Source organism: Arctopsyche grandis, chromosome 5 (assembly GCF_051622035.1).
Source record: "Arctopsyche grandis isolate Sample6627 chromosome 5, ASM5162203v2, whole genome shotgun sequence".
In the NCBI taxonomy this organism is placed as follows: Eukaryota; Metazoa; Arthropoda; class Insecta; order Trichoptera; family Hydropsychidae; genus Arctopsyche; species Arctopsyche grandis.
In genome coordinates this window covers 17,348,543-17,372,082 of record NC_135359.1, presented here as the reverse complement: position 1 = coordinate 17,372,082, position 23,540 = coordinate 17,348,543, and the positions used below count along the sequence as shown (strand labels likewise).

The 23,540-nt window shown below is 36.3% G+C and overlaps 2 protein-coding genes across 2 annotated transcripts; both read left to right on the top strand.

Moving 5' to 3' along the window:
* The first annotated feature begins 2,484 nt into the window (after window positions 1-2,484).
* On the top strand, window positions 2,485-6,152 carry LOC143911600 (RNA polymerase II-associated protein 1). The gene has a single exon (XM_077430558.1). It carries the CDS (start codon window positions 2,496-2,498, stop codon window positions 6,099-6,101), a length of 3,606 nt encoding a protein of 1,201 aa, XP_077286684.1. The 5' UTR covers window positions 2,485-2,495; the 3' UTR covers window positions 6,102-6,152.
* Window positions 6,153-9,817: 3,665 nt separating this feature from the next.
* On the top strand, window positions 9,818-23,540 carry LOC143911632 (C2 domain-containing protein 5). The gene is made up of 20 exons (XM_077430605.1): window positions 9,818-10,135; window positions 10,597-10,759; window positions 10,831-10,971; window positions 11,048-11,208; window positions 11,282-11,493; window positions 13,004-15,552; window positions 20,112-20,243; window positions 20,315-20,483; window positions 20,566-20,657; window positions 20,734-20,903; window positions 20,974-21,077; window positions 21,159-21,393; window positions 21,518-21,712; window positions 21,817-21,933; window positions 22,021-22,226; window positions 22,304-22,391; window positions 22,477-22,773; window positions 22,848-23,006; window positions 23,098-23,202; window positions 23,284-23,540. The coding sequence occupies exons 1-20, from the start codon at window positions 9,956-9,958 to the stop codon at window positions 23,344-23,346; spliced, it is 5,538 nt and encodes a 1,845-aa protein (XP_077286731.1). The 5' UTR covers window positions 9,818-9,955; the 3' UTR covers window positions 23,347-23,540.

Here is a 23,540-nt window from a genome sequence, read left to right as displayed (position 1 = left end):
GAACATCTGGCAGCCGAAAAGTCCATCATACTAACGATAACTATCATAGTAACGAGAACTTGAGTGCCAAATATTGTGTATTCGCGATTTTCATGGCAAAAATTGTCTTTGTGACCACCCCAATATGACGAATAGTCCAATTACCATAAAAATACGGTTCCGTGCATTGATTTATAATGCACATAGATGGGCCCTGACGTGTGATTTTGGTCGGAGATCTTGTCTTCACTAACTGAGGGGTGAGGGGGGTTTAACTACTGGGGAAGTTGGGAAAAAAATGGTTTTTTTCCCTACGACGCAGCGGTACCTACCTACCTACTAAGAGAAACTGTGCATGCGCCATGTATTTTGTATGCGCCAAAAGGGAGACCAGTATAACACGTGAGGGCGGATCTAGTGTATTATACATCAATGGTTCGGTGATTATTCCGCAAAAAGCGATCTCGCGCACGTCACTTAAGGCCTGTCGCACACACGGCCACTCGCTACCGCCACCGGTGGCAGCCACAAGCTGCGGAATGCATTTCTCATAGAGTTTGTATGGGATGCGCGCAAACACAGCCACTCGCCACACGCTAGGGCGGTGGCCGGCTCTCGCGGCGAGTGGTCGCCACTCGCCCCTCAACGGTCTTCGACTGTTGTTCGACGGTTCGCGCTGTTGACAATGCGACGTCTTCGTATTGTCAACAGCGCAAAGAGTGCTTCCGTGTCGGAGTCCATATTTCAACTACACAAAAACACTACACTCTGAAGCGAAAAGTGGCCGCCACCGGCGGCTGCGCTCGGCCACCAGTGGTGAACACAAGTGGCTGTGTTTGTGACAGGCCTAAATCTCGATCACGAAACATCTGGCACCCAAAAACTCGTATGTGACTAACGGGTCTGGGTCACTGCAAATAAAGTGACTTGATGGAAAGTCGAAAGATGGAATAAATTAAAATCGATTCGTCGACTCGTCATTAACGTAGGTCGAGGTTATCTATCTCTTTCATCATAATGTAACCCTGGCACATGGTAAAGATCCTTCAAATCTCTAACCCGGACCTATGCTAACGACGAATTGATTTTCATTTTTTCCATCTTTCGACTTTCCTTGCAGAGACGGCCACTGGTGACGAACACCTTCACGCGCGGAAATAAAAACCCCATTGGGACGCGCAGGTGGCGTACAGGTGTCCTCCAGAAACACATTCTAAGGCGAAACCGTGGACTGACCTGGAATGTGTCGTTATCTGTCGTAGGAGTTCTCCTAATTCTATACTCCTCGTCGAATCGCAACCAGCTATACAAGCTGACAAGAAAAAAGCTAGAGACTCGATCACCAGGTGCTTCCTCTGCGTAGACGGCTTCTGGCTATTTCGTAAACAGCGGCGTATGAAGAGACGGCAGCTCCAGGAACTGTACAGCTACTACTAGGCTCAGCCGCACGTGGACCGCTCGGCTCCCGGAATGCAGGGAGACACACAACTGTGTCTCTTGAAGGTCTGATGACAAGAAAGGCGTCTGGGACAGGAGCTGAACGTTAGCTGCAGCAGCTGTAATGTGTGTATATGTATGGGTGACCAGTGGCTGTGGATGTGTCGTCGTCTCGATCAGCTTGCTCTGGAACGGTGCGGGGTGGGGGAATTATACAAAAGAGTAACGGTTATGATCTCGTTTTTATTGATGAGTAGATGGCGCGCCGGGGAGTTTCTCGGCGCCTGTGCCCCTTTATGGCGGAGGCTGTGGATTGAGTAGGCCTGCCTTAGTTCGAGGCCGGCTTTTACGAGGGACGCTGCATCTGGCGGTCCGCGCCGGACCCACGGGAGAATCTAGAACGACTGACAGATGGTCAGAGTAAAAAAGAGAAAACAAAAGCCGAAGCCGTAAGAGGACAGCCAACGGCCATGAGGGTTTTTGGCTCGGACAGGAGCTATGAGCTCAACTGTCTCCAAATAAAGTCGGATTAGAAGAGAGCACTTCTGTGCTTGCACACCCGGGAGCTACGTCTGTGGAGTGGGGGTAGCAGGATGCCAACCTATCCTTTGGCATTTCTGCCAACTGAAGGGACGGTGAGGAAGACGTAAATAGTGTTATATCATATTTAATTTATTCTTTTGTTTATGTCAGCCCATCAAATAGCGGCTTCCGTTGATCCGAATTGCAATATTTTACCGAGTGCACAAGTATGTGTACACAAGCCACTAGTTTTTATGGTAAACGGATTATTCCGCAAAAAGTCACTAAAATCTCGATCACTGAACATCTGGCACTCGAGTTCTCTTTAGTACAATAGTTTTTGAGTGCCAGATGTTCCGCGATCAAAATTTTAGTGACGTATGCGAGATCGCTTTTTGCGGAATAATCACCGGACCATCGTTTCGAATATAATAATTGTCTAATACGTGCGTGCGTGCATGTGTATAAAGTACTCGCTATTAAAACCGATTTAAACAATTTTAAGCTAACTTATGGACTTGGCTGTTATTGCAGTGGTTTATATCATAACTTTATAGATGGGAACTGTCAAAGTGTGGTCACGACACCAAAGTATAGGTTGGAGTGTGTTATTCGTATTGTTGTTGAATATATATATTGTCATTATGATCGCTCGTCCCAAACCTGGTGACTCCGATGAAGATATTCTGGCCAACCAAAAAGTTTTTTTGAGTGAAAAGCGTACAAATAAAGATTTTCAACCTGCAGCCAAGCTTGTGGGTACAAAGAAACATGAAATGGAATGTGATAATGGTCCTCAAGCACAAAAACATCCTAGACTTGACATCGATGAAAAACCTGCGAATACTCCTGATGATAAAGTTTACTATCCAGTACCAGCTGCTTCGATTGTAGGAGATATCGTTGAAAAGAATGTAATCAATTCATCATCTCTTCCGACTACTAGCATTGCAGGCTTACAAACCGCAAAAGAAAATAGTAATACAAACTCCACAAGTATATTTGCACAACGTATGAAGAATAAAAGAAATAAAAATATAACTTCAAATTCTACATTACCCAGTGGAAGCGTGGCTGTTGCTTTAAAGCCACACACATCAGCCAATGTACCAGATTGTAGCTTGGTGGTTAAAGGAGATAATGCGATGGAAATTCATTTACAAAATAAGTCAATCCTTGAAGGTATGACAGAAGAAGAAATATTAATGGAAAAGCAAAAACTTTTAACAACGATTGATCCTGATGTATTAAAATACATTCAATCATTAAATAAAAAACCATCTCCGATTAAAAATACATTTAAAACCCCGAATGAAATAGTAAATAAAATCATTCCTGAGAATACTCCATCAAATGATTTTACCGATAATGATATTGTATCCCACCCAGAAATCAGTAATTGGCTTCATTTTGACACACTCGAGAAAGATAAATTGGAATGGATCAAAAACATGTCTTCGGTCAATATAAATTCTGATAGCAAACCTTATGAAGCAAGATTTGATTTTAAAGGCTATCTCTTACCATATACCATGGAATACACCGAAGAAACCAAAACTCTTTTCCATCATGGAGAAGAGCCCCATCGACCAGGATATACATTGAATGAGTTATTTCAACTTTGCCGTTCAACTATAACTCAGCAGAGATCTTTAGCTTTGAATACTATAGCTGGACTCTTGGAATATAACAGCCTTAATATTTATGATGAAATTATTGAGATTCCAATCACCAAGATATTTTTCGTTTTACGTTTTGGCATTGACGAAAATATCCAAATTATTCTTGAACCAGCACTTAAAGGATTGAGAAACATGCTTTATCACAGAGTGGATGAGTCGTGTCTAGATAATATGCTTGGAATCGAAAATGGTGTCCTCCAACCGAGATTACTTGCGAATAAAATTGAATCGGAAGAAACTGAAACCGATGTGGCCGACCTTAAAGATTTCCATTTGACCGATTTGGATCTTATTAGTGGTGCTCTACGCACAGATATTCTCTCTAGAATCAGATATATTTTAAATAGTATCAAGCCTGGGTACTTGTGTGTTGAGTATTGCTTGCAGATATTGATAAGAATATCGAGAGATTCTATAGAAAACGCTGAAAAAATTCTTCAAGTCGATGGTTTGCTTCAGCATGTATTTGACAAATATATTCCTAAAGTTATTGTTCATCGAGGATCGTTAAAAGAAAACAGTGAAAACCACAAACTCACAATCGACTCTCTAAAATTGGTTAGAGTTCTCGCATGTCAATCAAAAAGCATTACAGAAATTTTCCTGTCTAAGTATAGCATTTTTGATTCTATATTTAATTATATAAACATGACGGTAAACTCAATTTATTTGACTAAAATTCAAACTGAAGCATTTTATGTACTGTCTGTTTTTGTAAGATATGATGTAGGTTCAGAAAAAATTCGTAATATTACACCTTTGGTGTTGAAAACTCTTAATGATTGTGTTAATGGCATTGATTTGTCTTCATCTTGTTCAAATGTATTTTATGAACGTGCTGTTTCACTGTTTACTTTATTGTCTAATGTTCTTTTATTCCAAAACAAAACTGTACCCATAGTTGATACTAATATGATGAATCAGATTGACAGTCTACTTGTATTAAGCGTAACTAAGTGGTGTTATCAAGTTAGTACGATGGAGATGTATTCAAATATCAAACTTAATCTTCTTTCATCAGCGTTCATTTGCCTAAATACATTGTCTAAAATCGGATTTAAGAGAGACGTAAGCAGTTCTCAACTTAATGCGTGTATTTATAATATGATAAGTTCTAAGAATTTCATAAGAATTGCAGACCATCTTTCATCGTGTTCAAATATTTTATCTCCATTACGTGCAACACGTAATAACAGTAATACAAATATTTCTGGTCTCTGCTCTATCATTCTTTCCAGCACTCACAAATTACAACCCACATTGGACAATCTGTCACCATTTTCATTTATATCTACCCTTTGTAAGTTTTTGATAATCAACGAGAATATTGATCTGTCGTCTAATTTTCTTAAAAATGATGGAATATCCTCCTATTTATTAGCTATAAATTTAAAAAAACAACCTAGTTTTTGTGACAGTTGGTTTTCCAGAGTTGAGCTGACAACTTTATTCGATTTAATTCAACTAACAACCAAATCCAATTGTTCTGAAATACAGAAGACAATAATTTATAATATTTCATTTAAATTATCTTATATATTAACAACTGGGTTCAGAAGAAAACTGGAATTTTTATTTACAAATATTATTTTCAATAAAGACTGGTTCTCCACTGATTGTCTATTAAAGAATCTGAGTATCGATGAATCAAACGAAGTATTAAATCATCTTAATGTAATTCTTGAGTGCTATATATTTTCATTGAAACTAAATAAATCCGAATTTAATTCCACTCTTATAATTTCAAATTGGAACCAAACAATTTTACCAAGAGACTGGATTTATATGCCTATACTCGGGTTATATAGTAAATTTCAAATAATAGAAAATACTAATTTAACCAATGAAATTAGTAAACATGAAAACATGACAAAAAATATAGTATGTTCATGTTTGAAATGGATTCTAATTTCTGAAATGTACTTTCCAGATATTACTAATGAAATTCATCTAACGGACCGCTTTTGTAGATTGATCTGTATATTTCTTTGTGACAATTCTGTGTTCTTAGATTCAAGCGTGAAATTCTTTTTACAAAAATGTGTCAAAATAATTTTTGATTTAGAAAAAACTTTGCCCGTATCTAGTAAATTGAACTTTGATAGAACCATTTTGGGCATTGCTAATTTTCAGGATTTGTATATGCAACTGGCCGACCAGTATCAAGCAGTCAGTTACTGTGACCCTGTATTCGCTGCTTGTGTTTTACTTCCACTAGCCCAAAAGCATAATATAAAATGGCGTAAAATTGTTTGGTCCGAGTATGCGGGATGTTTGCGTTCGTTGGACTGTCCAGAAGATATGTTATGCTATCCTTTCAATGAATATTTGAATCCCCCTGAAACTGATATTTCTTTATTAAAATGTTACAACACTGCCTTGCAGGGTTACCTTTTACGACCGGGTACTATTACATATAAAATCGCTCAACATCATATTGAAGCGATGAAGGCCAGACAAAAATGTAAAGCTGTGAAATGATTTTATTTTTGTATATATTATGTGTGACTTTCATAAAATAAAATAAATATTTTCATGAAAAAAATCTTGTTTTGTTTTTGTATACATATATTTATAAACATAATATTATCTTTTAATACAGGTACACACATTTATTCTGATTGCTTACTTCTGCAACACAGTATCATTTCTCTGAACCAATGTTCCGTTATTCGATTCTCAAAGTTAACTCTTTCGCCAATTCTTTTCTCAAAGCTAAGTTTTTTTTTATTTCCTTAGTTAATACTGATTTTTCTAAATGTATGGAATGTTAACATATGATATTATCGACCATCTTTTAATAATACAGCTGCTATGTACTGTAGAAAAGTGGTTGTTACAAATATTTTTCACAATGAAATTAAAGGGAAAAAAATGGCTCAATAGATACAATATTTTTTCATATAATTCGACCATTACAGTACATGTCATTAATCCACTGGTAAATGTATTTCTTCTTTCCTATTATTTATTTTTATAAATTTCTAAGGCGCGTTAGAGCGCCTGGCGTCCGTACAATATTTGTCTTTAACAAACCCCAGGCGATGTTTATTCAAATAAATAAAGAAAAAATCGGTACTTTGGCCACTGAATTTCAAAATAAAAAAGTAAGGATTCATTGATGAAACAATTTTGTGCTTTCAGATTTATATTATGAGGGGCGGTAAGAGTGAAACAACGGTGTTGTTGTAGATTTATTTAATATGACGGTCGGGCAGGAAGTAAAGTGGTTCTACCGACATGCCCTAATCGGTGCCGATTCGCAGGATGGCAGCCCAGGTTTGACCATGTCGTAGGGTTCCCACACTATTTACTGATAACCAGAGATGCGCTCAGATTGTAAAATGGGTTCACTATTGTCAATTTATATTGTAAAGCTTTTTTTTGCTCTCTAGCTTGTAGGTTGACAATAAGCAAACTCTCTTTCCTGGAAAATAGCACTGTCGCGCCGAAGCTTACTGACAATACATATATGATTATGCAATCAATTGGTTTCAGTATATTGTTCTAGCTTAAGTGGCCAACAACTAATGTGTTTCTCATATACCACAGAAGATATTATAGCCACTATTTTGTGCCAAACACTCTCAAGATTCAATAAAAATTAAATATAATGTTGACCGTATCCCGGCCTATGAAATCACGGTTGTGTTTGTAAGCGGATCGTTTATTTATGTTCAATTAATACAAGAGTTATTGTATTGTATGAAGGAGCTAGTTGCTCAACTTCGGAGAAGTGAGCTGGCTGAACTCCAGAGGTTCACTCTGTCGTCTGAAAATGGTTTTGTAGGAATATAGCACGACTTGTGCTATTACGAATCAAAACCAGTGATCTCATCATCGATCCTGTACAAACATGCATAACTCAAGGGCAACGTCCCCTTCGACCATTCCAGAAGAAAGAGTTCATCACTCGATCGTAAAACGAACGAAACCCAACAGTGATGTCATCAGGCAACCGCGACACATGTCCTGAAAAGTCATTTACGCGTGACACACGACCACATTCAAATGAACGACGTCCTGGCGCTGACCCCATAGCTATAAACCACACGTGCCTCGAAAACAGGTCAACACGTGTCTCTAACACACGTGTCCTGGAAACGAAGACAAAGCATCTGCACACGGCACGCTTCAAGCCAGAACGTATATAAAGCGACGCACCAGCTCACAACACCAGAGTGAACCTCTAGAGTTCAACCAGATCACTTCTCTGAAGCTCAACATCTTCGTACATACAATAACCATTGTAACAATTGAACAAAAATAAACGATCTGTAGGCGGGGTAGGTATGTGTTGACCGTATCCCAGCCTAACGAAACACTGTTGTGCTTGTTTTATTAAGTTTTATTGTTTGCCTATGGTTGTACAAAGGTATTATATTTGGGCAAAAGTATGTCGTTCAGCGGTCTCTGGATATGGTAGAGTGTCGCTGGCTTGGCATTCAGCTATGTTCAGAAGGTCTCTGGATGCGGCAGTGTGTTGCTGGCTCGTTGTTCGGCTATGTGCAGAAGGTCTCTGGATGCGGCAGTGTGTTGCTGGCTCGTCGTTCGGCTATGTTCAGAAGGTCTCTGGATACGGCAGTGTGTTGCTGGCTCGTCCGGCTGGTTGATCTTCCAAGTCCGCGTAGTGTAGTGGTGGCTGGTCAGGAGCTGGATGTCGACTCTCTGTTGCTGTGTGTCGGCGCTTGCTGCTGTGGGTCGACTGGTCTGGTGCTGTGTGTCGACTGGTCTGGTGCTGTGGGTCGACTGGTCTGGTGCTGTGTGTCGACGCTTGATGCTGTGGGTCGACTGGTCTGGTGCTGTGTGTCGACGCTTGATGCTGTGGGTCGACTGGTCTGGTGCTGTGTGTCGACGCTTGCTGCTGTGGGTCGACTTTTCTGGAACGATTGGCGCCGTTCCGCTCGATGTAGTTTAATGGCTGCGGTATGCTTCGACTGGTTTGTTTCCGCTCGACTGGTAGGGGCGTTCCGCTTGAGTTTAGTATAATGGCTGCAGGTGGGCTTCGACTGGTTTTGTTCCGCTCGAGTGTGAGGGGTGGAACTGTCTCGAAGGTTTTGGCGATTGATTCCAAGAAGTGCACGTGTTGTTTACGTGTGCGAGTTCTGCGCGGAATGTGGTTTGTTGTTGTGGAATATTCTCGAATGTTTCGATGACGATGACGATGACGAGATTCCTACAGATCCTCTTACAAACTACACAACATGTGTTTCGTTAGGCCGGGATACGGTCAACATACCTTCCCTGTCTTACAGTTGACAATAAGCAAACTCCCTTTCCTGGAAAATAGCGCTGTCGCGCCGAAGCTTACTGATAACAATACATATATGATTATGCAATCAATTGGCTTCAGTATATTGTTCAGTATATTCAGAGAAGGTATTGTGGCGGCTCGCTTATACGACATGGTCGAGTTTGGTTGCCTTCCTGCGAGTGGGAACCAACTCGGCTGGGTTCGGAGAGCTACTACTGACTCTGTCTTCAGCTGTCATATAATAAACACGTGCATTAACATGCCAGTCGTCTCATTCGTTCATCCTCCATAGTATGTTTATGTTCAGTTAATACAAGTTATTGTACTGTATGAAGGAGCTAGTTGCTCAACTTCGGAGAAGTGAGTTGGCTGAACTCCAAAGGTTCACCCTGGCGTCTGAAAATGGATTCCTACATATTCTACCACCACTCACCAGCTCACATCATTGTAAGCTATTGTTGCGTGGACGTGAAGAGGGGGCTTCCAGAATCGGAGAAAGACGCTGGACGGTTATAGTAGCGGTTTATTCGTGTGCTCTCGGCGGCGCCCCAGGCTGGAATGCTTTCCAGACCGAGAGCACCCCATATTTATACCCATTGGGCACAACATACATACACATGTAAACTATTGGTCGATCCCGTTGGCCGTTGCATACGGCTCAACCATTCGTGGAGGCCATTTTGGCGGGAACGAGAGATCAGGTGATTAGCGCTCGTGAGCCATCGGTCCACGAGCGCCACCCGCCTAATCTCTACGTTACACTATCATTCTCCTGAATACAACGATAACTACCAAAAATGTAACTGTATGAATCTTTTTGTAGTTTGAAGCAATCAAGTGGTTAGGTGTGTAATAAGTATAAAAACTGTTGATAGGTAAGAATATAAAAGTCACAATCACATTTAAAAAACATAATCGTTGAATATAGACAGTGACGACTTTCGATCTGTTATGGCTATTGATGAAGGATCGTGTAGTTTTCAGTTTGACAGTCGGTGTTGTGCATTTGCGAGAGAGTGAATGAAATCGACTGGCGTACAGACAGTGAGTGAGTGAGTGAAATCCAGCGTACGTCGCGAAAATGCCAGCCAAGGTGAAGGTGAAGGTTTTGGCAGGTCGTGATCTGCCAGTGATGGACAAAAGCAGTGACACGACCGATGCGTACGTCGAACTCAAACTGGGCGGTATCACCCACAAAACAGACGTCTGTCGCAAATCTCTCAACCCTCACTGGTCCTGTCCCGAGTGGTATCGATTCGAGGTCAACATTCACATTTATTTATTCAATATATTATATGTTTTCTTTCAAACCCATCTATTTTCATTTCGATATCCACTACCTACAATACCTACATTATCACAATATTCATATTCTAATTTAATACACAGTTGTGTGAAAAACATTCTGAAAGTATCCTATATTGACAAAAGTATACTAATTTCGTCTATATGTGACACCTGTACATATTTTATATTAATCTTATTCTCGAAAATTTTTTTTCGTATGTACATTCTTCAAAATTACGTATATTACAACATCTGATTTATTTCAGTAAATATCACCGATGCCTTTTATCATTTTCGAAGCGAAAATAACAGAATCGTATGCTTTTTTGATCGCTTGCCAACTGCACAATCACTGTGTTCACCTAAACATTTGTAAATATTAGCGTAGTCCCTTCCTACGCGTGTTGAATAATTAACTTAAATTTTTTTCAACAGGTTGATGATGCAGAGTTACAAGACGAACCGTTACAACTGCGTCTCATGGACCACGACACATACTCGGCTAATGATGCTATTGGCAAAGTCTACATATCGCTGAACCCACTGCTTTTACCTCTAACGCTTCATACCGGTATAGAAACTTCACATCCGGGCAAAGGTTAGATGCCCGTTAAGTATTGCCTTTGAACATAATTCAAATTTAATAAGTAATTTGAGAACATTTTTCAGGTGCCATAATGTCAGGATGGATTCCAGTTTTTGATACAATGCACGGGATACGCGGTGAAGTAAACGTTATAGTGAAAGTTGAATTGTTCAATGATTTCAATAAATTTCGACAGTCTTCCTGTGGCGTTCAATTTTTTCACTGTAGGCAAATCTCCAATTTGAAAGTTATTCACTATTAGATTGAATGATCAAAAAATAACCTGTGTTTCAATTCCAGCTCCCATCATACCGCACGGGTATCAAGTTCAAGCTATTCATGGTTTCGTTGAAGAACTCGTAATCAACGATGATCCGGAATACCAATGGATAGATAAAATTAGAACGCCGCGCGCATCTAATGAAGCTAGACAAGTCGCTTTTTTAAAACTTAATGGTCAAGTAATACATTTCTTCTTTCTGATTGAGGCACTTTGTATTTAACGTAAATGTACACTATTCAATGTGTTTTCAGGTTCAACGTAAAATCGGATTGAAAGCTATAGAACTCGGTGCCAATGCTGTGATCGGTTTTAAGAGATGTTTAGATCTTGAAGGTGAAGTCGGAGTCGTAGCACGGGGTGCAGGAACTGCTGTAACACTATCGAGATTACAAGAACCGCTTTCGATTATCACCCCCAATATCATGACTTCTCAAGTCGCTCATTCTCCAGATACTCTTCAACAGTGAGTTTTTTATTTTTTATATGAACTTATTTTCAAGTCAATCGTAATTTTTTTAATGTAATTCGATATGTATCATTTGGTTAAACGCTGATTTTTTTTTTAAATTCTTAAACAGCACAACTAATTTTGGTTTTACGGTTCATATTCACAAATGTACTGTTAACTGATTAACAAATAATTGGGTGTATAAGTAAAATAAATATCACTATTTATTTTAACTCACTAAAGGCCGTCAACACAGTGTGTGTTTTTAAATCCTCCAAACTTCATACAACAAAGGATTATTTAAAAAATATAGTTTCAAATTTCCAATCATAGATATCATACATATCGATTAATAAATTTTAAAAATATATATTTCTATGGTTAAAAATTTTTTAAGATATTTTTTCCCAGGAATTGGAAAGGAGCAACATAAAATCACGTATTTTCTTACCGAAGTGGAGACTAATCAATCTTTACTAAGTTTGACCCACTGAATTCGAAATGATAATAATTTTTGTTGGCTTGTTCTCGTTTAAGAGAAAAATTAGTATTATATATTAGCGAAATTAGCTAAAAAAGTGTATTTTTGACTTAAAATTCGCTAGTTTATTAATTATAAGTATTTATAAGCAATTAAAACATACAATCAATAGAAGAAACATCTAACTATTGATTCCCACTTATACTATGCTCACTTTTGGCACAGCAGTACCAGATTTTGAATTAAAAACTGCAAATGCCAAAAATTTTAAAAATTGACCATTTTTTTAAACGCTCATATCTCTTAAACGAAAGCAAGCCAACAAAAATCGTTGTCATATTTGAATTCAAAGGGTCAATCTTAGTGAGGATTGATAAGTTTACGCTCCGTTAATTTTTTTTGTTGCTCAATGTAATCAGAAAGGTATTCAAATCCCAGATATCGAAATTGAGTAGCTTTTTCTCACGTAGCATACATATTTCTCAAATTGAATATGTCATTCAAATGAATAGATATAGTTTATTACATGAAAATATATTGAAATGTATATAAATTTTAAACAACATTGAATACAGCAATTACCATAGTTTGAGGAATACTGATCTGATAATTCACATGGTCGAAAAAAACTGTTTAGAAATTGTATCCCAATTTTTAATTTAATTTGTAGAAAGGTTTCGAAGTTATGTTTAATTTACAAAATCTATTATATTATTCAACATCTACTCATAGAGTTTTTGGACAATTCGGACGGTCCATAATGAGTTAATATTTGATATGGAAATTTATTTAGTGAATTCGTCAATTGGTGCATATATTTATATTATTAAAACTATAATGCTGCGATATTAAAAAACTCCACATACATTTGATTTAATTTATTATATTACATGAAGATAATTATTTGAACTAATTTTTTTATTTTATTTTTTCTTTGCATGGTTGTGTATTTTGTGTCACATCAAAATGTTTTACATATATTGGCATTTATTTATAAATTCAATTTTTTTTGTCTATTTTTCACACTATTGTGTTTCTCCATAGCCAACTAAAAAAATATTTTGAATTCATTAATCTTGATAAATCTGAGAACATCAAATCGGACATGCCTTATTCTCATCAGTTAACAGAATCAGATATCTTGAATCGTTTACCACCTCTTGCTATTTATGGGGATGATCAATTAAACCAAACACAGACAGAGATTAATTCCGTTTCATTTACCAATACTGGCGAAAACTCTTCTACCATGACTCAAGATGATGAAAAACATATGTTACAAGAACTTTTACGCCAAGAAGATTTACGGCAAGACGTATCCAAAAAATCACTTAAAAAAAGTATCAAAAAGCTAAGGAATTCGTCACAAAATCTTTTTAATAAGAAAATGCGTTCAATGAAGACCAAACGATTTGACTTTTCCAATGATGAAGAAACCGCTGACAGAGCATCAATCAGTTCTATTTGCTCCGATAGGTCTGCTAAATTTTCCTTTACAGACATAAAAAATGAAATTAAGCGAAAGTCCAATCTTAAATCTCGACTTTTAAAAAAATCTCCCGACGGTGGAGATGGTAGTGGTATGGCAGCGTTGTTGGTTCGTTCTGTAATGCATGCCCACTCCAGTTTGGATTGCATTAAAGAAAGCCTCGAATCTAATTCTCCCAGTTCTACATTGAGAAGATCTAGCAAATCACAACCTAAAATCGAAATACCTTCTGCGACAAACAAAAAAACATCTCCCGAATTATCTATTGTAATCGATACACCACCAAACACGAGTCCGATCGAAGGTGACCATGCGGAAAATCCTTTCAAACTTCAATTTCTTTCTTTAGATAACATCAGCTTAAATTCTGATAATCCTAGTGGAAAATTAAACTTGGCTCCGATAAAACGAGTATCGGAATCATGTCCTACAACACCTAAAGAGTCGATGATCACTAATCCGTATCTATCCATACCGAGTGATGGAAATCTTGCAGCCTCCAGCATTTCATCCACAATGTGCAGTTCCGACGAATACTCCAGCAGTGACGCTGACGATTCAGACGAAATATCCGACGGCAATAAAATCATCAGCGATTGTAATTTAGACACTGTAAGTGGTGTTGTCAGATCGGTGATGGAGCATCAAATCGACAGTAACGTAATAAGTCACATGGATGAAAAATTACAAAATATTTCTCCAAAGTCTATAGAATCAAAACCACTTCAGTTCGAATTCAGAAATGATATGTGGAATTCAGATCCTAATATCAAATATGATAAGAAAGAAAATCAGTGTAAAAGAGACTCTAATGTGTCCAATTGCACCGAGGTGCTTTCTTTTCAAAACGCTGTAGATCAAACTACTATTTATATGAGTAATTTAAATGCGAATAAAAGTTATCGTGCTTCGACGGGTGATTTGCGTGAAAGTGTTCACGCCTCGACATCATCCAGAGATGATAATGCGCAGTTTTCAAGGAAATCGCGCTTACCACGAATCGATCCAAATTTAGATCTTCCACCGGTGATGGGCGGAGCGAGCATAAGTTCAACCAACTTAGTCGATTCTGCTCTTCAAACCATGCTATTAGACAAAGTTAACGTTATCGGTTGCTATTCATCGCCTGCGACAGCCGATGTTCTGTCGTCGCCGTCTTCTGCAGACCCCAATAAACACAGATTCAGATTTCATTTCCCAAAAAATATATTTCACCGACAGACATCTGAAATGGCCGAGAAACCGTTGAAAAATAATTTACTGCAAAGAGCTAGCAAACTGTCACTGTCTTCGTTAGGTCCGTTGAGGAAAAAATTTAGAACATTTTCTGCCGGAGACAAAGAAGATCACCCTAGTTTGATCAAAACGGCAATGCAGACAATATTGATGGAAAAAGTCAATATAATGGGTGAAATAATCAATAATAGCCCAATTGTTGGTGACGAAGAACACTTGCATGGGGATTTAGACATCGAACATGAAGGCAAACACGACTCATTTGAATTACATTCTGACGTCCTATCGTGCTATTCCGATGATTCTAAACATAACACGCTAGATTCACATTTGGATAGTTTATCTCAAGATTTGTTGTCGCTTTCGATGAAGGAAACGGTTCTTGGATCACCGTTTCTTTCGTATAATGAACTGCGATGTTGTAGTGATCCTAATGTGAACTGCGAAACTTGTGCCAAGAAATGTCCGGATAGCTTATCATACCAGTCGAATAATTCTCACGACATGGAAACACACAATTTGGATTCGATAGCTACAAAAACTAATATAAAACAGGTAACAGAATTCGAAAGCTCGACCGTTCTCCAACGGGATATGAAACAGCTTGATAGGCGTCGGTCATTAGACGACAGTAAAAACAATATAGAAAAAATAATAAATAAAACGGACTCTCAATCTGTCAAAAACTATTCGGATATTTCGATTTGTACTAACGATGCGTTGGGAAAGTCTAAAAATATTTACAATACATCAAAAACATCTCAAGACTCCTCAAAGGATTTGCCGGAGTTTAAAATGTGCATCGTGGACCCGGGGAATAATCAAAAAAAAAATTCTTGCACCCGTTGCGGCTATCCAAAACTTGACGGTAATTAGTCTGTGGTGGATTCTTGGTTTTGCACCGTTGTTTTACTTTATTTTTTGTTTGTTTCTTTTTTGTTTTGCTATCTATTACCCTCCGTTTGCCACCCCCCCACTTATATGTAATTAAATACGTATTACATGTAGGATTTCATTTATACACACAATCGTTAGATTTATATAACTGTTATCGAAATGTCATGAATGAGTGTGATTAACCAGCATGCCTTGTGTGGGTGTGGGGTGGATGTGGGCAGGTCCGGTGGAGGAGCCAGCAGCAGTCCAGCACACGTGCGAGCCGACTCCCAAGGAACTGCGATCAATTCCAACATCAATGTTACTCATCGAAGATCGTCCGATTCTGACCTAAGCATTACACCAAAAGGTTATAACACTAGACAATTTTTAATATCATATCGCTTTCGAAATATTTATAATTATACATATGTAGTAATATTGTCCGATTATTTTTTTTCAAAAATTGTATTCCCGACATGTTGGAGCTTTGTATATACATACATATGTCGAATTTCAATTTTAGTATGTATTATGTATGCCCCACACTCGTGGATTCTACAGTAAAGTCTAAGGTAAATTCATTCACATATAGTGTTCTTGCCATCAATTTACCGTATTTATTGCCGCGGTATTACAAATCAACGGTACAATTTGATCCGCACATTTGGCAGATTACTTCGTATTGTGATGGAAGGGAAATTTTTGTTTTTAAATATGGAGAAAATTGTATTTTTTAGGTACGCTGAATATTTTCGTCCTAGCATATTGATTTACTTTTTCGCGTGAATTGTTTAAAAGACGTTGAATTATTTATTATATTTTTCACGCGCCATTGCTTTTTGATATGATTTATCTCTTGTAATCCAAATATTATACTAATTTTCTTATTTTGCTGTTGCATTTGCCATAGGAATGCATTATAAACGTGAGTAAAAATGACGAAAGCTAGGAATGTATTTAAGGTGTAATAATTGTTTCATTAACGCAAAAGTATTTTTATTTTTTTATTTTGATGTTACTTTTTTTGACATTGTATTTGATGTCACTTGGTGTTTAATATTATTTAGACGTTAATATATTTTTGCTTTTAATAATAACATAACAAATCATATAATAACACTTACAAATCATATAACTGTCCATACTTGAGAAATAATTAAATCTTTTACACAAATATTTATATATATTTTTATAATTCGTTTATTCACAATAAGTTATTATCATCCCATAGAACTTCCATACGATTCAATTTGTCCAATTTAATTTAAATATTTTGTATTCCTTTTTACGTTACATACTAACGTTCGTTTATAGGTCTATTCATATTGGCACAACACATACCGGCAATTGCACGTAAACAGCAGTATGAAAAGAACTCTTTCGTACATTATATATGGACGCATTTATAGATTCCATTGGCGCATGCGCATTCCCGCATTAATATGCGTCCATATAGAATGTATCAAAGAATATGTACTATTCGTACTGCTGATTCCGTGGAGTTGCCGGTCTGTGCTGTGTCAATATGAATAGACTTCAACCAGTACAGCTCAAGCCGGAAACTGGACGTTAACATCAGTACGAAAAATATTATTTAGTAGGTTCTATATGGACACAATCATATGTTCCGTAATGTGTATGTGGCGAAACAGCAGTAACCAAGACGATCTATTCATATTATACAGCAATACATGTCACCAAAACGCATCAAGCAGAGCCGGTTTCTTTGGCCATTGTGGAAATATTAACGCTTGACGTGATGTCATAATTGTGAGTGCACCCATACTTGCGAAAGTGCTGTCATGCGCGTATACATATTTTCCGAAACGTCATGTAACAAACGTCGCGCTCTGTAATGTATGTATATGTAAGTCGATTTTGCCTTGCACTCATCCAAAATAAGTATGAACGTGCTGAAAACGGCTGGAGCTTTATAGCAGCGTTTCTCAACTTTATTTGAACTGTGGCCCCCTTTTGCGTTAAATATTTTTCTGTGCCTTCCCCCCCCCCCCGGATATATTCTCGAAAAAAAAGTGCATATTAAAATTTTATATATTATATAAACTTTATTTTATAATTACAAATTTATTTATTTTTACATATATACCAGGAAGGCCTTACAGATAAACCCCAATGCGCCTTCCTGGCCAATTACAAACAATGCAGCATTTTTATTTAAAGTCTTTTGAATTACGAGACACTGAAAAACTCGCAAATTAACGAGACATCTATGAATTGTACATACATTTTATTGTACATTAATCATACTCAAATAGTGGTGACATAGTAGGTAGGAAGGTTTTTAGCCAATTTTAAATGGGAACCGTTTCAACAATGAAATCAGAAAATTGGCAAACTCTGATAGGAAACGATCAACTTGGAGCACAAATATCCAAGTCTGACCATCAACACTACAGATGTACTCAGAAAAATTCTTTTCAATCGAGGTCAGCTCATGGGATCCAACCCGGTGCCTCTCGGTATTAAGCAGAAGCTTAACGACCGAGCTATGCTGCTGGCTAATTTTGAGCATACATACGTAATATATTTTTTTAAACAATAAATTGAAAGATAATTTTATTTAGCGTAATCCTTGTGCCTGATATAAACTAGCGACTTTATTTATATCTGCCTCAAATGTTGTTAATGACATACGGAGATCGCCTCTTTTTTCAACATCAAGACGGTTACGAGCTTTTGGAAGGAGATACATAACTCAACTAAATCCAGATTCGACGAGATAAGATGTAGGAAATAAAAATTTCCCTTCTCCCGAAGCTTTGGAAATATACTTGCTATTTCAGTGCTGATCCAAAAATTATCTTTATTTAGTTAATATTAAGAGACCCACTTTAACGCCTTCCCAACCTTATGTAAAAAATATTTGGCACACCTATTTTCAGATATGCGATATATCCTCGATATTTGCCAACCATTGAAGCAGCCGCATCGGTTGCAAAAGCTAGTATATTTTCCGAAGCGCAAACATATGTATATTCAGTTTGATGACAAATAAAGCATTTAAGTTCTTCTATCGATATTAGTTCAATATAAAAATTGTATTTACATATTCTGACAGCGCCTCCTAGAGCTAGTATACCTCCCCAAAAGTAGAATTTTAGTTTATGCCTCCCTTGAGAGGGTCTGGGCTACTCAAGGGGAACCCAGGTTGAGAAACGCTGCTGTATAGTATGAATAGAAGTAGTCTTTTACGTGCCGAGCTGTTGACGTGCTGTGCTGGATAGTATAAACGGACTTTTATTCATTCAGCTTGGCAAGTCTTACTACAAACCTTTATAAATACATACATTTTTTTATTTTTTTTCTTTAAACATTAAACAAAACTATATTGTTAAATGCAGACTTGGTTGCTGACAACTTTGCGAACTTACGTGCTAAATAGTTGATTGGGTGTGATTTAGACAGTTACTTTTATTTTCATTTTATTATTATTAACCAATCGATACTAAAATATCTACATTCACAATTTTTTTTTAATTGTAGCCATAAAAGCAATAAAAACTATTTCAAACACTCATTACAAACATGTCGATCATTTGCATTTTGAATTATTGTTATGTTACAGTTTTCATTTGTATGCAAAATCATTTTTAATGAAATTGCGTTTTAAAACTTTGGTATCGAATGTATTGAATGTTATATACTATACCTATATTAATTTCGCAAAATTTTGATTTATGGATTTCTTTACAGCTACATATGTACATATGTATGTTCTTATAGCATGACCTGGAGTAAAAACAAAGTGTATATATATATATATATATATATATATATATATATATATATATATATATATATATATATATCTGTCTGTTTAAATTATTTATATATGAATTATTTAATACATATCTAATTATTTTATTTAGATGTTATTGATCTAAGATTTTCATGTGTGGGCTCATTCTTTCTATTATATGTATTTAGCATATTACTTTTAAATATTTATTAAAGTAGGAATTCTATATAAGGACCTATTTCAAATGATTCATCTTTCGGTTCGCCAAATTGTTGCGTTACATCTTATAAATTAAGCCACTTCTATATAATTATTTTCATTAAAACAATTCTGCTATTTTTACCATGCTTTCTATGTATGAGAAAAAACTTAAAAACACAAAAAAAAAAAAAACTACTTTGTAATATATGAATAAACTGTCCTCATACTAATTTTCTATCAATTGCATGGTTTTTCGTTTCAAAGTGCTTTTCGCCTGATTATAAAACTAAATAAATATTTATTAGGTGAGTTTTTCGCGTACTTTATTCAGTTGTTTGTCTACATGCACATATATTGAGTTTTGACTGTTAAATGTGTAGTTTATATGCTTTTATATTTGATATACTGATATAGATGTGTTATAAAACTGTGATATTGAACGTATAACAGTCACTATTTTATTCGGTGTTTGAAATACCTAACATCAATATATATATATATAATATATACAATATTATGTATATTTAGAGGCTGATGAATATAATAATACTTTTCCCGACTTTTAAGTTTACAAATTTTCATTACAGGCGGCTCCTTAACAACTGGAGTATGCGGTGCAGCCGTTTTACGTCCATCGATGAACCAAGATAACCTGGATTTACTTGAATATCCATTTCTTACTATCGTCAAATTTCCTCCTGGATTTATTATGCATATAGGTGTGTACATTTTCTTTTTTTTCTACGCAATTTAATTGTTTTAATCATTGAATGTTCCATTTTTTATGTAGGAGGTGCAGTAGCAGCGAGATCGGTTAAACTCTTAGAACGTGTTCCGAACCCGGAAGAACCTGCTCCGCGTGATGCATGGTGGAGTGAATTGCGCACAGAAGTTCGATCACACATGAGAGCTTTGCGTTGCAATGCGGTGTTAGCATACCAAGAAACTACTTCCATCAGGTGAAATCAGACACCCATTTTTCAATATTGTATTTGTTTTTTTGCTATCATAACAAAATAATTCCTTTTTTTATATATTAAGTGATGATGTGTGTGTGCTATCGGCGACTGGAACCGCTGCCGTTATAGATTTACGACTTTCTTCCGCATTGCCGTATAATAATGCTTATCCTGGTAGGGTAGCCCTGTAATGAAAATTACATCATCTTGAGTTGTGTATTTACACGCTAATTGAACTATCATTTTTTAGTTGCAACTAGTATCGAACCCAATAAAGAACACGAAGGTTCTAACCGAAGTGAACTCACTCAAACTTCATCTCTTGACAGAACAGATTTTGATAAAATTGAGAATACTACTGCCACTAATGCTGCTACTGCTGCTACTGCTAATGCACATAAACCCACTATGGAAAATCATGTAAGTATAATTTATTTGATCAAAGATAATAATTAAAATATTTTATTGATTGTGTGATGTTTTATTAAAGCCGAATCGAAAACGGACAGGTGAGCGGTGTGGACCATGCCATCTGCCCTATAACAGTGGATCTGTACCTTTCCGTGTCAATGTGACTAAGTGTGCTGTCTGCAAGTAAATTCATGATGATTTTCATTTTTTTATGTTACTATATAATCATAATAGCTTAAATTAATCGTTCAATTCTGTATCAAGGAAAGGACGTGTGCCGAGTGTTATGTTGTGCTCAATCGAACCAATCGATGGACTGAGTATTGTAGGTCGGGGTTGTTTGGTACAAGCTGTAGCTAGCAGAGCAAGAGTTCTTCAACGGGGGGAACCTGCCGCAAGAGACATATCAGATCAATTGCCGTTCTTAGAATATGAATTGCATCGGTTATTACTCGCCAAACTTCGAGTTCGTGGAATGAATGCTATCTTCGGATTGAAGGTTCATATATTACATCAAAATTGATTACTTGTATTATGTACACATATGCGAAAGAGACTTTGTATGTATGTATGTTTATTTGTTTGGTAAGCCGGGTAAAAACACTAGTGTAAAATATTTATAGACTACTATTGCTGTTGGAGCTACCGTTGTAGCAGCGGTTGGTGTTGGAACTGGTGTTCTTCTAGCTGCATTGGGTGCTAGTGCTGGTGGTCCACGTTTGCGTGCTGCACCAGGTGACCCTCGTTTACTTCGCGCTCTGCAGCGTGGACTTGACGATGCCCTTCATGCTAATCGACATGTTTATCATTTAAATATGGTAATTTTTTTAATTTTATTATTTAAATTATGAAAGATTTTGTTTTATAATGTCTAATATTTAAAATATCTAAAATAATAGATTTTTTTTTATAATGTAATAAGGAATCCGATGGTAAGGAACCTAAACAGCCAGTAATAATATCTGATACGGAGGATTCCGATGAGGAAGTTCCCGATATGGAAATAAATGCTGGTAATAAAGATACTTGTGTTCTTGAGGTACTGTCTTTATAATAATTCAAAATTAGAATGAATTAATATCACATTTATTGATTTTTAATAATTTCATTGTATAAAAATTTTTAGGTAGACGATGCCGAAGATTTGGAAGTTTTAAAAATGTTAACAGAAGCACGTCCACCTGCAGGACTGCATGTTGTTAACACTCAGAGTGTTCCAGGTCTACCGGGCTGTGAAACTTTAGGCTCCGTAGGTCATCTTCAGATGTTTACACAACTATGGAGAGCTCGCCTTATGTCACCAACGACTTCTCTGCATCAACATTTTCATAGGTTTTATTTTATTTCGTTGACTTTTTATTAATTTTTTTTTGCCGTCATTACTTGATTTTATCACTATTTCTTTTTAGATTACTTCAAAGTGTATATTTTAAACTACGTAGGATGGTCCCTTGTGCTGTTTGTGATGTGAGATTTAGACTAGATCTTCCGGAAGCGGTTAGTTAATTTGTGATTTTTTTAAATTATTTATTTATATTCTCTTACATAATTTTAAAATTTTAATGATTCATTTTGATTGCAGGATGAAATTCAACTAGTTGTTACGGGGATGGCTCTCGGTATAATTGAACCTGCTAACATGTCAGATAGTAAAATTCAAACTGCTCCCGAACCTACGGTGAAAAAATTCGACAAAGAGACTTCTGATGAATGTCCTGTAAAAAAATCTGAATCCAATGAAATGATTTTCACATTAGACGAAGAAAGTTCGATTGATATCAATAACTTTAGAAATATGACTATCGCTAAAGGCCAAAAGCAAGAATCACCAGGACATGTTATGACTAACAGTACTCAAACTCAATCATTATCTAATAGTGTAAGTGTAGCATGATTATTAGTACTTACTTTGGTGTATCGACAAATATTGCAATTTTTTTTTAATTTTATTAGGAGTGGAGACCCAGTGTTGTAATGACGCCCCTCGCAACTATACCTGGAGGACGCATCCTCAACTATCTTGGCAATTTAGATTTCATTTTTGTCAGAGAAAGTACAAGTGTTCGTGAGCAAGGCGGTCTCAGTGGATTTTTACATACTTTTATCACAGAGGTACATAAATATCAGTATATACATATGTATTATACGTATAAGTAAGTCTATGTAGTATTTTATCATATTTAATTCAATTTGTTTATTTCAGGTTTTGACAGTAGTCAGAGCACATGTAACGGCACTAGGAGGAAATGCCATTGTAGCATTTTACATGACTGAACTTATATTAAGTGATAACCCTCATAAAAATCAAGTGAGAGCTTTATTTTTATTTAATTAAAATAACTGGTAAAAAAATATTTTAAATGAATAATTTGTTGTAATTTTGTTTTAGGCGCAATGTCTTGTCAGCGTCGGTGGTGATGCTACTTTTGTATCATATTTCTCCAACGAGTAGAATCAATTATTGATTGTGTTAAGTCTTTTTTAATTGAATTTATTTTTAAAAGTTTCATGTTATTTATTTTTAAAAATTTCATGTTATTTATTTTGAAAAATTTCATGTTATTTATTTTTAAACATGTTTACCGAATGTACATATGTATGTATATTTTTACATTGTAAATAAATCGATAATCTTTGGAAATTTTA

What these genes read in the sequence shown, in the direction of transcription:
- LOC143911600 (XM_077430558.1), top strand. Translation starts at nt 2,496, where the DNA reads ATGGGAACTGTCAAAGTGTGGTCACGACACCAAAGTATAGGTTGGAGT.
- LOC143911632 (XM_077430605.1), top strand. Translation starts at nt 9,956, where the DNA reads ATGCCAGCCAAGGTGAAGGTGAAGGTTTTGGCAGGTCGTGATCTGCCA. An exon ending in CAAGAAACTACTTCCATCAG is followed by an intron (nt 20,484 to 20,565) that starts GTGAAATCAGAC and finishes TTATATATTAAG; the next exon opens with TGATGATGTGTGTGTGCTAT. An exon ending in ACTAAGTGTGCTGTCTGCAA is followed by an intron (nt 21,078 to 21,158) that starts GTAAATTCATGA and finishes TTCTGTATCAAG; the next exon opens with GAAAGGACGTGTGCCGAGTG.